Raw genomic sequence first — 16,721 nt, forward strand, 5'->3', positions numbered from 1 at the left:
AGAATTAACTTTTGGACATTCTTGGCTATGAGGTTTCTTCCTACTGAATAACAGATGTTTATGTTTTCATTAAATTTTCCACAATGGATGGAAGTCTTCTTTCTTTCAAACGTAATCGAAAAAGTGTTTATCACCTTGATTCTATAGTGTGTGTATGCAGAATCATTAATTAATGTTGTGAATTGTGACAAAAGGTGTATTACAAATATCGGTGTCTCACACATTCACACTATAACTAGAATGTTGGTCCCCAAGTACTTTCCCCTCTTCTGTACCCCCACATCCTCGATTGACTTTACCCTAAATAAAGATTGCGTACCTGTTTTTGTCTTCTGCCCTTGCAAATCCATTAGTCCTTCTCCAATCCCTTCAGTGGAAAGACTAGCGGAGTCATTCCTAGGATTATCTGCTTGGTACTCAATATCCTTTACCTTCAGGCGAGTGAATGGAGTCACAAAGTTAAATCTCAGTGCCAGCTTCCTAGCTTTTTCCATCAAATCTACTTTCTCCTTCACATCATTGCTCTTCAACCAAGAGGAGAGCAACTCCTTGAGGGTTAGATACCCCCACATTCTTTCCACATGTTCACTGTCCTTTGAACCACTGTCATCATCAACTGAATCTTTTTTCATGGCATTCTCTGGCTGGCTAATAGGCACATCTGTTTCCAGAATGACATACTTATTGCTGTTACTGGCTGTGATTCCAACATGCAAGCTTTCTCTTAACTTGTCGACTAGTTTTCCAGCAACGACTATTTCAGATCCATTAAAATAATTTGTAAAGAGGTTCTGAGTGACATCCTCCACAGCAGCCTCAGGATACTCAATGCGGATATCTGACAACAGTGGTGTTCCAATTTCATCGTAGAACCTGAAAAAAAATTGAAAATTGAAGTGTCAGACCACAGACAGAGAACCTATTCCTCCTTAGTGTGTCTCAAGATATTATTGACATAAAAAGTGGATAGAGGTATTTTGCCCTTTAATCTGTGTACTATGGTAGTGATTCAGCTGGTTCACATTTTGTCCCCTGATTGACACAATAAATTACTTTGCTTTCTTGTATTGACACCATGGATCCATCCTGCGTTCCATCTTTACTGAGAGGGTTATGAATCATAATTCTGATCCTATCTTTTGAAATGCATGTTTTCTATACTTTGACAAGCATTTACAATGCAATAGCTCTCGCAGCATTAAAGTTTGAGTTATTGGCATTGTGTATGACAATGCGTTGCATAAAATATTTAGCAAACTTTGAATTGGTGAGCAGTGAGAGTGTGTGCAAGAGTATGCTGTTGCTCACAGCTGTTATTATTCACACAGCTCTGATGAGGCACCTCACGCACGGGGCTGACGCAGTTATTATTCACACACCTCTGATGATGCACCTCAGGCACGGGCTCACAGCTGTTATTATTCACCGAACTCTGATGATACACCTCACGCACGTCGCTGACCCAGTTATTATTCACACAGCTCTGATGATGCACCTCAGCAAGGGGCTGATGCAGTTATTATTCACAAAGCTCTGATGATGCACCTCAGGCACAGGCTCACAGCTGTTATTATTCACACAGCTCTGATGATGCACCTCAGCACGGGGCTGACGCAGTTATTATTCAGACAGCTCTGATGATACACCTCAGGCACAGGCTCACAGCTGTTATTATTCACAGAGCTCTGATGATGCACCTCAGCACGGGGCTGACGCTGTTATATTTCACACAGCTCTGATGATGCACCTCAGGCACGGGCTCACAGCTGTTAATATTCACACAGCTCTGATGATGCACCTCAGCACGGGGCTGACGCAGTTATTATTCACACAGCTCTGATGATGCACCTCGGCACGGGGCTGCCGGCAGTTATTATTCACAGCTCCCTCTCACAGCGAGCCCGGGAGGCACGGCAGATAAAGCGATCACTTTCACTTTCGCGATCGCTTGAAAAACAAGACGTGCGCGTGCAATGGCAACCAGTCTGAGGGGGGTGTCTTAGCCCGGTTCATGTAGCCCCGTAGTAATCCTACACAATCCTGCTGTAAATCCTAAATCCGCGATATCCTACCTGTCGTCCCGGTCACCACATACCCTGGGCTGCAATCTGCGACCTCCGGAGGTGCTTTGGACCGCGGAGCCGCAGCCACCCAACATAGGAGTGTTGCGCGCGGCCCAACCTGCGACTGCTTTGTGAGCTGGTACGAGAGTGTGGCATGGGCTCGGAGTTGTGCGGGTGCCCGGACCCCAGCCCTGACCTGACGATGACCGCTAACTCTGCTTAGCGAAGAGAGTGCCCCAGGTCCGTGCCTCCGTGGTTTCCCTGGTTGCTGCCGGGGCCGCAGCTGAGCGCGGAAGCATTGTCCACCGCGACAATTGTATGCAGGAGCTGTTGGGCACCGAGGAGCCGATCACGGCCTGTGAGCCGCGCTAGACATCGAGCGGCCGGCGGTGACATTTTGACCTCTCTCTGCTACAGAGAGTAGAACACAATTTGGAGAACTGGTGAGGCAGGTGAGGAGCGGTGGGGGCCCAGAGCAAGAGAGCCATCAGGGCACAAGACAGCTAGAGCATGGGAGACCTTATTGGTTGGTGCTCACATTTCTAGGCGGCGGTGGGGGAGGGGGAAGGGGGGGTCTCGGTTCGCTCGTGTGTGTGTGTGTGTGCACGCATGTGCGTATGTGTGTGGGCGGGGGGGTCTCTGTATGTGTGCGTGCGTGTATGGGCGCTCGTGTGTGTCTGTGTGCCTGTGCATGCATGTGTGTTTGCGCTTCCAAGGAGACAGGAGATGGCCACAGTGCGTGCGTTTGCGCGCGCGTGGGCGGCTCCGATCGCCTTCTTCAAGATGCGCGAGGCCAGCTCCTGTCTCCTGGAAAGCTGTGTCGCTGACTATAGGTCTCTGACGAGACCACGTTTATGCGCGGTTAACGCCACGAGACCTAAAAAAGTGTATTATCTCATTTACTGTGGTGTTTCCTGAGTCTTTGGCCCTTGGCTCTTTTTTCAGTTTTTACCAATCATTTCTATTCAACTAGCTCCTCGTTTGACATTTCCCCCATTTATATTTAAACCATTGTCAAGATTTCCCGTCTCTCTTTTTGTTCAGTTTGTTCCTTCAAAAGCACACTTTCACATTATCTCAACTTCATCGAAAAGTGTGAGTTCTGTTACTCCATTCATCAAATTCCTTTCTATGACTGAGCTCTTTTTTAGCCTGCCTGTTCAACACCTCACCCCTTTATGGCCTGTTATCCTTGTTATCCTTATGTTTCTGTCTGTAATCTTGATGTCTATGTTAACCTTTCACACTTCTTTTCAGCACGCATTGCATATATTGATAAACTTCACAAGGAGCCCATTTTATCATTTGCTTCTTTTTATGGAAGGAGTTTTATATAGCGCAAACTCCACACAAAGGTTTCAGAGCTCTTCACATGAACCCCAGTTACATTACAGATTGACACATTCATTTTGGTAGGCATAGGGATATTAAATGATTTGCCCAGAATCACAGGATGTTGAGCGTCCCTGCCGAAACCCCAACTCAGTTCCCCCACTTCAAGGTTGACCGCTCTAGCGGTTAGGCCGCATCCTCGTTCTCTTCCATCAAACATTTAATTCAAACTTTGATCCTATCACAGATCCTATCTCAGATCAATTACCAATTCTCTGGTTTTGCCACTATTCCTATTCAGGATACCTATTAAAACTGAATTGTTAAAAACATGTTTTGCCAATTCACCATTGTAATCCCTTTGGAAGTAAGTGGATTGATGGTCCTCTACTCATCTCACTGGACTGTATCATCCCATTGTTGACCTCTACTATTTACCATTTATTGATACCTGTCCAGTAACAATTTGCCATTATCATAAGACAAGAACTAGTACTCTGCAATACACCAACCTAAATATGCAACATTTTATTTTGCAGATGATAGGTTTTCTGTGGCACGCCTCCTAATGACCTTCCATTTCACTTAATGGTGTTTACCTTAGATACCATATTTGCACTTAATTTCTCTACATGTTCATTTTCATAATTTATGTATGGTCTTTCCCACTGTCTTTCTTCTCTTTTCAATTATTTGCCAACTTAGTTTTTTTTCAACCTCACACAGTTATATTGATGCTCCTCTTCTTCTTGAGCTGAATCTCACTTTCACTCTGTATCTTATATTATTTAATATTTGAGCACCTGTGTCCCAGGAATCACTCTGACTATCTTGTTTGAACTCTATACACTCATCCAAAAAACTATCTGCTGGTCTTGGGCTTTTCTGGCAGAGAAATTTCTCAGTCTTTTGTAATACACATGTAAATGTTCTGTCACTTCTTGCTCCCATTTTCCCCTGTATACTAGCTGTCTTTGATCTTGTAGATGCGTTTTCCAATCAAAAGAGTTCTCTGAAAAAAAAATATGTCCTGATTCTTAACGAAACAGAATAGGATTTAGGATTTAAAAATATATTCTAATATTTTCCCACGACATGATTTCCCTGTGCATGAGAGCCCTAAGAGGCTACATTTCTGTCTCAAACAACGCATCCAACTAGTTACCCAGCAAACATAAAGAGTCACCTATTCCCCAACACCCACAGTACCTAGACAAATGCCAGAGAGCAAATGGTACTCTAGAAGGGTTTTGGTGCTATGTCAACACTCATAGCAAAATAGTCTGAATTTGACCAGGGTCATTGGAACTAAAGTGATTTGGTAGCTGCAGCATTTTCTACATAATTATGGATTTCCCACACTTGTCAGATAATTTATCGTCTGCCTCATAACCTGCAGATTGTTACAAAAAAAATCTTTCTAGCTCAAATTAATCAACCGTTACTAAAAATGCAGACACACCTGTGCCACCTAGTGAAATGCCCTTTGCAAAAGTTGTCTGGTCACATTTCCTCTGCTTATTACTATCTTTGAGTTACAAACTGGTGCCAGTGAGGTAAAACCTATGCCCTGAGAGTCTTAATAAGTGAAAAAAATGAGAAAATAATAAAGTCATTTGCATTTTCTTGCCACATAATTTAGTCACTGCAGCTGCATAATTCCAGTGGCCTTGAATATGACATTAGATATCAACTAACACAAAGCTGATTTTCCTGCTTGTACTTCTAAAGCAAAGCCATCTCCCCAGTGGCCCAACCACTGTTGTTTACTTTGAACTTTGCATTATGGCTAGTATGAGTCCAAAACATAATAATTATTGCTAATGACCCATTCTATTCCACTGCCAGATGTCCTCAAGCTCTTTGAAGCACTCACTGTGCTTGTTTCCTGGGAAGCTCATTAGAACTCTTCATCCTAGAATCGTGTATTGCACAATTCTCAACTATTGGGGCCTTCCACTCTGTCCAAGAAGTTATTAATTTGTTTATTTAGTTAGTTACTTGTGTGTGTGAGTGTTTTATTTTCAGGGTGTTAATAATAGCGCTAAACACATTGCTTTGTGGCCACTGAGCTGTTTTGTTTTAGTCCAGTTGATTGAAGTATGGGTCTTCGCTTAATGTAAGAGGGGTAAACATGCGCATGCCAGGCATGTTATGTTATGTTATGTTATATGCTCTTTTATAGCGCACGATTCACCCTGGGGCATCTCGGCGCTGCCTAGAAAAACCCAATAGCGGAGAGTCATGTCAACGGCTCTTTTAAAAACAGGAAGGCTTTTAGTTGTTTTATATGTAGGCATATGTAATGACTTCAGATGAAGACAATGCACTCTAAGACAGTGATTATGGGAAGAAATAATACTGAAGTTCACCACTTTTTGATGGAGATAATGTAATGAAGTTCACTAAATTAGATTTGGATTGGTTTAGTTTATTTATGAGGAAGGAAATATTAATATCAAATTCATTATTTGCATCAGAAAAATATGCATTCTCAATACTTTTGAAATTGTAGACAATATCCAGCCTCTAAGCTGCATGGTGTGGAGGGATGCCCTCTCTCTCACTCTAACCCACCCTCTTGCTTGTCCCTGAATAAAGGTACCGTTAGAAGGGGGGAGTACTCACGTTTTCATTGGGAAACCCCAATTTTGATGACAATTTGAATCCTTATGCTTCTGCATGTGTTTCTTTTTGCATTGATCCGTAGGGGAAATCAATTGATACTGGGCAGAATGGGCTATGTGGTGTGTGCATTTTCATTGGGTAGGAATCTAATAAATATTGTAAATGGTGACAGGTAGTGGGGGCAAGTTTGGCAACTGAGTAAGCAGTGGAGTCCCTTACACACACCACACATTTCAAGTAGCATGAGCATCTCCTTTGCTACATTTCTTGTAGGACAATCATTTACTATGCAATGGTCTCGTCTTTGTTAAAGTTAGCGCTATTGGCATTGCAAATGGCATTTTTTTCATTTTTTTTCATTTTTTTAAAAACATAAATAAATGCTATTGTCATTTACAATGGCAATAGGTGAGCATTAGAGAGTAGTAGAGAGTATTAGCAGTGAATAATAGTTAGTAGAGAGTGACTTGTTTATTAATAGAGAGTATACTTGTATAGAGTAGAGTAAGAGTGAGTTGTAGGCAATAGTAGTGAGTAGTGTAGATTAGTAGAGAGTAGTAATAGAGTGAGTAGTAGATATTGTGTAGAGAGCGTGTAGGAGTTAGCGAGTAGTAGAGACAGAGTAGTAGTGAGTAACGAAAAGTACTATATAGAAATAGATGAAGTGTAGTGAGTCGTAGGTAGTATATGGTGTAGTATATCTATTTAGTAGAGTGAGTAGTGAATGACTTTTAAAATAGAGTATATATTAGAGAGCAGTAGTTAGTACTAGTTAGTTAGTACTTTTGAGTATTAGAGTGTAGTAGAGAGTAGTAGAGTAGTAGAGAGTGAGTATAAAATTGTAGATAGTGTAATTGAGTGAGTTGTGAGGAGTGTGACTTGTATGTCATAGAGAGTAGTTAGAGGGTGTATTAGAGTGTGATTAGTAGAGTGAGAAGCAGAGTGTGAATTGTGAGTATTAGAGAGTAGTAGAGATTGAGAAAAGTGGGAGTAGCCCCACACACACACACACACTCAGAGCCCCACACACTGACACAGAGCCCCACAAACAGATAGAGCCCCACACACAGACAAAGAGCCCCACACACAGACACAGAGCCCCACACACAGACAGAGAGCCCCACACACAGACACAGAACCCCACACACAGAGCCCCACGCACAGACACAGAGCCCCACACACAGACACAGAGCCACACACACACACACACAGCGCCTGCCAAGAGTCGTCATATCGTTCCTGGTGACATTTCATGCTCCAGCCATCGCGGTGCCATTGATTATTTGTTCTGCCCGGTAATTATGTTCGGTATAGCTTCCTTAATTAGGATAACTCTGCAAGTGTAGCATGCACGGTGGAGCTGGTTTCAAGGCTGCCACCAGCAATTACTTAGAGGCAAAGGAGCGTGATAAAACACACGCAAACATGAAAACAATGGCCACAAAAGTTGTTATTTTGGGACAGCAATCTTGGCAAGCATTTTTGAACTGCTGAGAACCAGGAGTGATGCAAATGTAAATACCGCAGACAAGTTACAGTACCTTGGATGCAGACGAGCAGGGACAGGCAGTTTCTTCTTTTCGTCCTCATCACTGCAGGCTGGGCCTCTGTCCTGCGGGAACGAGGCGTGGATGCGTGCCGGCAGGTCTGAGATTATAAAAAGTCAGCCTTGAGCCTTCGACGGTGCTCGAAGGGGACCAGTGGTGACTGCTCAGCTGCGGCAGTGTCGGCGGCACGTCTCTGCTCTGCCGCTAGGGAGGGTCAGGCAGCCGGCGTCGGATTACAACAGGAAGACCAGTGGCGGGGCGGCACTTCCTCCCCTCGGCAGGCAGCTCCGCTCGCACCTCCCCCATGCCCCCCACCCTGCTCCCCTTGCTCACTTCTGACACACCTTTACTCCTCGGCTCTTGCTGTACCTTGTGCAGGATGGCATGGCAGCAAACTCTGCATATGGGCTGAGAGCGGGCTCGGATCGGCGTGCGCCCAGGCTCATGTCTGGGACGTGGTAAGGGCTGCAACTGCGCTACGGGCACGCCCGAAGGCGGTGAACAGCTGCCGACAGTAGAGGCCGATGGGGGAGCGGCGCTGAAGCGGTTTCTCTGGACGAAGACGATATTGCCCATGACACGCCTAAACAGCGAGACAGGCAGCAGGAGTCTGTAAGCCCCTTCCGTTTCAGACTGGGGGCGTGTTTTTCTTTCTCCTCTCTTCTCCATTAGCTGGGATGTAAACGACGGGCGTGTTTTTGACTGTTGTTTTTCCATTCCAGCCAATGGAGAGGAGGGTAGACAGAACAAAACTAAAAAACTAAAAAACACGCCCCCAATCCGAAAACGACGGGGCTTAGGTGGAAAGAATGACATCACTGAGATCTCTTCTCCAATGGCTGGCCACCGTTTAGGAGGCCAGCCAATGGAGATGAGGGGCGGGGTTTAACCTTGCTACTAAGAGTCATTAAATCTCGCCAGCGAGACTGCGCATGTGCGCAGACTACGCTAGCCGAGACCTAATAAAGGAGTTCTCACATGTCAGCCTGATGAAATGATAACAAACCCAGCCTCAATCTGTAACCTCACCATGTATGTATTAGCATGCTACCAGTCAGTACTGAACACTATAGGACAATGTATATGGATTGGCACACTGCTGATGAGAGTTACCAAATATTGCTGTGAACTCTCACCTTCAAAGCGTTTTTTTGTCACCTTCATCTTTTTTAAGTCTATTTTCACCCAAAAGTATATTCCAGGTCAGTGAACACTGAGAGAGCGAGGCCGACGAACAACCCTCTGGGTCTGTACAGACCATCTGAAGCAGCAGTGACCCCCCGCCCCGGTCTGTTGGCATGCACTGCTGTCCGTCTGTCCTGCCTGTGGAAGGCGGCTGGTGCGCGAAACTCTAATCCTGATATGAATGAAGATCATGCGTAACAGTGGTGCTTCAGAGGTGCTACATGCGTATACTTCAGGTGGGAACATGCAGGCTCACAAACTGAGACACTACTGATGCGCACTGCACACTGAGGGCACTCACTGTATGTGGAATGTCAAGCACTGAGCCCTGTGGAACACTGAGTATGGATAGGCACTCTAGAGATTAGCACTGAACCCAAAACAATGATGGGAACATAATAGTAATAGTAACGTATGCAGGTGGGGGCTGGGTACTATAGACATTGAATATTGATGTGCATTATATACTGACGCTTCCTTAGAGTCCAAGCCTGGTGTTCATTGCTTGGCACTGTGCTCTTGGTCATTTAGCTCAACTGAACAATGACAACAGGTGGGAACAAAATAATGATGGGCTGTGGGCAAGCTAGCTGATGGACCCTGAATGCACATGGGCAATAAACATAGAATACGGTCTGAAACAAAGATCTGTCTTCACTAATTAATGAATGACTCATAAAAATACTGATGGACAAACAATTGACATGGCCATGAAATAGTTCGATCCAGTAGGACATTTAATTCCAAAGATATCCTGATGTTCAGAGTTCACAGAAGGTGATTTCTGGCACCGACCCAATGGTGATGCTATGAATGCTATCGTTCATATCGGATCTTGGTTTAGTATTCATTGCCACTCATTAGTGTGCATATCGTAAAATGTAGAATACTTGCAAAAGATGCAGCCGTGTATATATATATATATATATATATATATATATATATATATATATATATATATATATTACCTACTGGCGGTCGCCAGTAGGTATATATAGTTAGGACCTAGTTTCCATAGGAAATCCGCAACATTCTATTGGGAATAACTTTGGCGCCGGTTGATCAATCTATGTGAATTTCCCAAAGAAGATGGCGCGTTACGCTCCGCTCCTTCCCTGAAAGTTTCGGGGGGATTCGTGAAGCGGGGGCCGAGAAAAAAGGGGGGTCCCAAAACGTGTTTTCCCCATGCAATTTTCCATAGGACCTTTAGACACGGCTACAGCCCGAACGGCTGAACGGAATTACAAGAAATTTGGCAAAATGGTAGAGTCTGATTCGCAGATCACGCTTTTGCCTAAATGGTGTAAATCCCTCCAGTAGTTGCTGAGAAAATTCAAGTTGAAATCAATTATATATCTATAAGCGCGCACCATGCGAGCACCCCGCGATTTAAAAAAAAATAATAATAATTTTTAGGGGCCTTGGGGGTCCTTGTGGGACCCCCTGAGCAGGCCTAGAGGGTCAGGGTGCTTCTACCCTGCCCCCTTTTTGAGTTCTACACATTTGTTTTCCTGCTTTCCTGTGCCTTAGTCTACTGAGGCACAAGATGGCTGCCAACTGTTTCTGTTTTGGAGTGTTGATAGGCAGTAGCAGCCAATCAGCATGCCTTCCAGAGAAAGTTGCATGCTCATTGGCTGTCAACACTACAAACCAGGAAGTATTGGCATCCATCTTGTGCTAGGTAGACCGAGGCACAAAAGAAGCAGAGCTCACAGCCCACACAGCTCTCACAGCCCACACAGCTCTCACAGCCCACACAGCTCTCACAGCCAACACAGCTCTCACAGCCCACTCAGCCCTCACAGCCCACACAGCCCACGCAGCCCAAACAGCCCTCACAGCCCTCACAGCCCACACAGCTCTCACAGCAAACACAGCCCATACAGTTCTCACAGCCCACACAGCTCTCACAGCCCACACAGCTCTCACAGCCCACATGGCTCACACTCTCACAGCCCAAACAGCTCTCACAGCTCTCACAGCCCACAGAGACCTCACAGCCCACACAGTCCTCACAGCCCACACAGCTCTCACATCCCACACAGCTCTCACAGCCCACACAGCTCTCACAGCCCGCCTAGTTAGACCGAGGCACAAAAGAAGCAGAGCTCACAGCCCACACAGCTCTCACAGCCCACACAGCTCTCACAACACAGCTCTCACAGCTCACACAGCCCTCACAGCCCTCACAGCACACACAGCTCTCACAGCCAGCACAGTTCTCACAGCCCCACAGGTCTCACAGCCCACACAGCTGTCACAGGCCTCACAGCCCACACAGCCCTCACAGCCCACACAGCTCTCACAGCCCACACAGCTCTCACAGCCTTCACAGCCCACACAGCCCACACTCTCACAGCCCAAACAGCTCTCATAGCCCACACAGCTCTCACAGCCCAAACAGCTCTCACAGCCCACACAGCTCTCACAGCCCACACAGCTCCCACAGCCCACACAGCTCTGGCAAAGATAATACCAGCAGAGAACAAGCACTGGCAAAGACAATAACGGCAGCAAACAAACACTGGCAAAGACAATAACGGCAGAAAAAAAAAGGCAAAGACAATAACGGCAGCAAAAAAAAAACACGGACAAAAGGCAATACCAGCAGCGAACCAACACTGGCAAAGATAATACAATCAGGGGGGCAGGGGCACAAAAAACGGTACAATCAGGGGACAGAAGGCCCGACAAACGGCACAATTAGTGGGCAGGATGCAAGAAAAAACGGCACAATTAGTGGGCAGAAGGCAACAAATACGGCACAATCAGGGAGCAGAAGGCAAAAAATACAGCACAATTAGGGTGCAGAAGGCAAGAAATATGGCACAATCAGGGTGCATGAGGCAGGAAATACGGCATAATCAGGGGGGCAGAAGCCAAGAAATACGGCACAATCAGGGGGGCAGAAGGCAAGAAATACGGCCCAATCAGAGAGCATCTTGCTCCGGTCCAAAAATCGGATCCCTAGGGCTGCTCAGGTGGTCCCACAAGGATATTAACATATTTAAACGTTATCCGCTAATAGAATTTGCATTTTCAAAACCTTTGATGGTTTTTTCAGTGAATTTTCAAGGTTTTTTAAATGCTAATTCGTAACTATATAAGGCCTAAAACCTATGGTTTTTTCAGTGAATATATATATATATATATATATATATATATATATATATATATATATATATATATATATATATATATATATATATATATATATATATATATATATATATATATATATATATATATATATATATATATTGGCGACTCAACAAGGGGGCCCGGTTTCTAACCTTGCTTACCCACTGGTTCATGTTTTAGGGTTCTGAAAATGTTCCTTGATTTCCCTGGGCCCCGTCCCGTGCCTGTTTTCTGTTAAAACTGGTCATGAATGATTCTATTGAGTGCTACATGAAATGGCCATCTGCAGAGCTGTGTATATAACATTAAAAATAAAAATGTAAGCACAATCAGCAGCTTTAGAGTGCCTGTTTTGGCCCCCAACATTGTGAGACGACTACAGCACGATGATGGCAAAGGTGAAGTAATTTTAATCGCTTTAGCACTACTCCCCGTACCAACCCTTTCAGCTGTGCCGCCGCATCTTCCTCCACCTGGATCCTCCGCATCATGCCGCAGTTTTCCAGGGACATCTTTTCGAGAAGCTTGTAGTCCACGTCGTAGCCAATGCCAATGCTGAACAGGCAGAACTTGTTGTGGATCGCGTTCTTTGTACTGCCCAGGATGCTTGACGTCTGTGTGACGCCAACCGTGGGCCGCCCGTCCGTCAGAAAGATGATCAGTGACACACTGCGCTCGTGCCGGCCATGCTGCGTTATGTAGTCACTGAGCAACTTCGCGCCCGTCTGGATTGCACCGTTGATGTTAGTGCCTATAAAGACAGTAAAGGAAAATAAGTGTTTCGATTTTTGTATTGTCAAAGTAATGGAATTTAGCATTAAACACGAATTAATCAGTCTCAAGGGCTATAGTAGCAAGCGGAGGGCTGGAATAATTTAGAATCGGGCTGTGACTTTCAATAGAGCAATAAGGGCGGAAACGAGTCAGTCTTTGCATGCATACGACTGAGGGAAACATTTAGGGAGAGACTTACTAAGCTATTGCTATTGCTATCACAAAAGTGATGCAAAACGGAGCAGAATCTTTTTTTCCTAATTTTTTTTCCAGCGCTAAACTTGTTAAACGCTGGAAATAATGGAAAAAAAATGCGAAGAAGCGCCATGGGGGAGTGCCAAGGGTGGTCCATGGCGTTCCCATGTAACCGCACAAGTTTTCTCACGCTAAACTCAATTTACTAAGCACAGTAGATTGGGTTTAGTGTGAGAAAACTGCACACTTTTAAATGAGTTGCAAGGATGAAGAAATGCTTACATTTCTCCTTCCTTTTCTTGCATGCGTGCTGCAATGTGCAGAACACATACAAAGTGGAAATAGCTTTCCCTCGTGTCTAAGCACTGTATTTTATACAGGTACCCTTCCTGTACAAAACCTATACTAGACTCACACACACCCTAGCGCTATGGCACTAAGGTGGTGCGTAGCGCACAGCAGCTGTAATCAGCGCCAATGCAAGGGAAAGGGTAGGAGAGAGCCATATCTTTGAAAATGTGGTGCTCTCCTGCTCCTTCCCTGTCAGGCAACGCAGCGCAGCCTCGTGAGAGGCTGCGCTGCGTTGAGTGCAATTTTGGTAAATCTCCCCCTTAGACTTTTGTGGGGCAGAGAGACTACTGTAATTCCTGATTTATCCTGCCTCTGCAAATGTACAGCTCACCCACCCCATTTCGAGCAGGGTGAACCACTGGGTTTCTGTCAACAGAGCCGCATGTAGCCCTTAACAGTTTACCCATCTTCCACTGGACTGCGAGGTCAGAGTGGCCTTTGCCCACCCCTCTTTATGGAAGAGTGATCATCATTAGGGGGCCAATTCACAGAACTAATCTGAGACAAAATCCTAAACTTACTACTTTTGGTATTCACAGAAGACATTTAGTAGTAGTAAAGTTAGGATTTTGTCTTAAATTAATCTTAAGTTAAACTTAAATTAAACTTAGGTTTTTCTTGAGTTCTGGACTTAAGAGAAAATCCTAAATTAGGACAAAAATCCTAATTTAAGACAAAATCCTAACCTAAGACAAAATCCTAACTTTACTACTTCTACTAAATGCCTTCTGTGAACACCAAAAGTAGTAATTTTACGATTTTATCTCAGATTAGTTCTGTGAATCGGCCCTAGATTTCCATGTCCTGCACCACGATGCATGGTGGTCACAGAAAAGGAAATATCCCAATGGCCTGGCCGTCTCACACAGGGAGTACCGCTCTGTACAACAGGACCATTATTTCAAGCCTAATTTAAAGGCAAGGTGTAGAGCATTTATGCAGCACTGCCAACAGTAAAATAGTGAAACACAACCCAAGAAAAATCCCACACCAATTTAGAAACATAAAGTAAAATTTAATAAACTATTTGAACCCAAAATGACAAAAATCCAATCACCGGAGAGATGCAATTTAAAAAATTTAGGTGAAAAAAGTGCCTAGAAGCACAAAGCGGCAACTTTGGCAATCTGGTTGTGCCGGACCGGGACCAAGTCACAAGTTCAGGTCGAATGCGATGGAGCATGGGAGAGCTACATGGACCAAGTTAGGTCCACTGAACAAAAGTACTCTATATCCTGGTTGTGAAGTCCTGCGTCGTGATTGTTTCACACAGCAGAGGCAATGGTAGGTCCTCATGTGCAGATGCGTCATGCATTCGCAGTTCGAAGGGAGCTGTGGTGGCTTTGTGAGCTTGGTGCATGGAAATGCATCAAGCAGCGGTGGTTCCGAGGAGCTGCTGTGGCAATGAGAGGTTTGTGTGGGGAGATGCATCACGCAGCAGCAGTTTTGGGGAGCTGCAGTGGCAATGTGATGTCCCGAGTGAAAATGTATGAAAGAGCAGAAGTTTTAAGTGGCTGCCGACTGCGATGCAAAGTTCTGCATCATGAATGTGTTGCAGAGTCTTGTGAGGCGATGCATTGCACTGTATTGGTTCTGCTGGGACTACAGATGAGCTAGCTGAGCACCTTCAGGCCCACTTTCAAGGGTCCAGGACTGGGTGGCACCACTTGGGAGGGGGGCAGAACTCACAGCTGGCAGAGTCCAGGTGCTGGGTTCAAGGTTGTTCGGACTGGTTCTGTTCATGAGGCTCTGATCAGGAGGTAAGCCAACTGGCACTTGCAGTCAGTCTGGTGGTCCTGGGTTCTCGATGCAGGTCCAGTCCTTCACTCAGGCAGCAGGGCAGAACGCAGCAGAGCAGCAGGGCAAGACAGTAGTAGTCCTTCTTGCAGAGCAGCACAGTGTGCCCAGTGTTTATACCTGATGTTTATTTTGAAGTAGGAGAAGGTTGTGGAGGTTTCAACCCCCAGAGGTGTTTGGATTTTCCTGGCTCCCTGCCCTGGTCGCAGATTGTCTAGTGGGTGAATTAAAATACGACTTTACCATTAAACAGGGTTTAAATTACAATTCTTTAGACACGAAACTTAACATTCCAACCTGCTCCAAATTGAATGTTATCACTTATTTAATGTACTTCTTTAACCCAATGCTATCCTATAGGACAGGTAGGCCTTGGAGTAGTGAAAAATGAGTTTTTGACTACCAGGAAACGTAAAAATTAAGTGTACCAGTCTGACTCTCTTTTAAATGCACCTATCCCTCCCCTAAGGGATGTTTAGGGCCCATCCTAGGGGTGTCTTTTTATCTACTACAAAGGAATGTTTTGTCCTGGCAAAAGGTTTATTTTGCCAGGGTAAAATGGCAGTTTAAATCTGCACCAGTAGGCTGCACTGGCAGGCCTGAGATGTTTAAAGGGCTACTAAGTGGGTGGCACAATCAGTGCTGCAGGCCCACTAGTAGCATTTAATTTACATGCCCTGGGTACATGACCTATCACTCTACTAGAGACTTACACATAAATCAAATATGCCAATTGGGTGTAGGCTAATTTTACCATGTTTAAATGAGTGAGAACAAGTACTTTAGCACAGGTTTGCAGGAGTAAAGTGCACAGAGTCCTAAGGTCAACCAAAACAACATCAGCGAAAATGGAGGAGGAAGGCAAAACATTTGGGGGTAGGACCACCATAAGGCTGTCAGGTCTAACAAGAATCAGCTTCAGGCTTTAACTCTATGCACATATCTAAAGGGGATTCCATCAGCAGAATACTTTGCACAAAAAATGCTTACATGAAAGAATTGAGAACTAAAAGCAGGAATATTTGAGTGAACAGTGGGTGAATTCTTATTCTTCTAATGCCACACCAGGTATTACAGAATTTGCGTTGTTGAGGAAAATATGAAATAATTGTAACTTTCTTAGTCAATTGGCAATAAAGTTGAAAGTGTCATATTCTCAAATATCATATTCCCCGATTTATCTCAAAACTCATATTAATAAAAAGCTGTTCCAATATACGAAACACCGTTCTCAGAAAGCACTCATCAGTTAAATATGACAAATAAATAGTGAAAAAAAGGAAGGATTTGTCTGACGAGAAGGCGGAAGTTGACTTAAGGTGAACCAACTTCGAGATTAGTGATAATAAAAATATCTATTAAATCATGGCACCCTTCATTAAGATGATGGATGTTTCAACTACGTTTGGCAAAGTAGACTTCCAGTTTTAAATGGTTGAATGATGAGCAAGGAGAATGACAATACTCTACTGAGAGAATTCTTTTATTTACTGTAAGGTCAGAGTGATTGGTGAAGTGACCCATGTCAACAGAGTTGAGCTGTCTTACCAGAGGTGACATCAACAAACGGTGTGAGGTTAAACATGTACATAGATTCCGAGATGTGGCTATGGGCTTTCTGTAGTGCTAAGTCAGGGTAATCTTGCCCTCTTTTGGTCTCTATTTCAAAGTTGTTGGGCACAGAATAATTTACATCACAAGGAAGCTT

General features: G+C 44.5%; 1 protein-coding gene across 1 annotated transcript in view; it reads right to left on the minus strand.

Annotated features, from left to right (window-relative positions):
- Positions 1-16,721, minus strand: part of ITIH5 (inter-alpha-trypsin inhibitor heavy chain 5) — a 264,445-nt gene that overhangs the window by 42,755 nt on the left and 204,969 nt on the right. The window contains exons 9-10 of the mRNA XM_086918959.1: positions 12,338-12,647; positions 320-873 (exon numbers count right to left, since the gene is read on the minus strand). Of these exons, the coding sequence (XP_086775085.1) occupies positions 320-873; positions 12,338-12,647 (864 nt within the window). The remainder of the gene's footprint in view (positions 1-319; positions 874-12,337; positions 12,648-16,721) is intronic.

The sequence above is a fragment of the Lissotriton vulgaris genome, chromosome 1_1 (genome assembly GCF_964263255.1).
Source record: "Lissotriton vulgaris chromosome 1_1, aLisVul1.2, whole genome shotgun sequence".
Classification (NCBI taxonomy): domain Eukaryota; kingdom Metazoa; phylum Chordata; class Amphibia; order Caudata; family Salamandridae; genus Lissotriton; species Lissotriton vulgaris.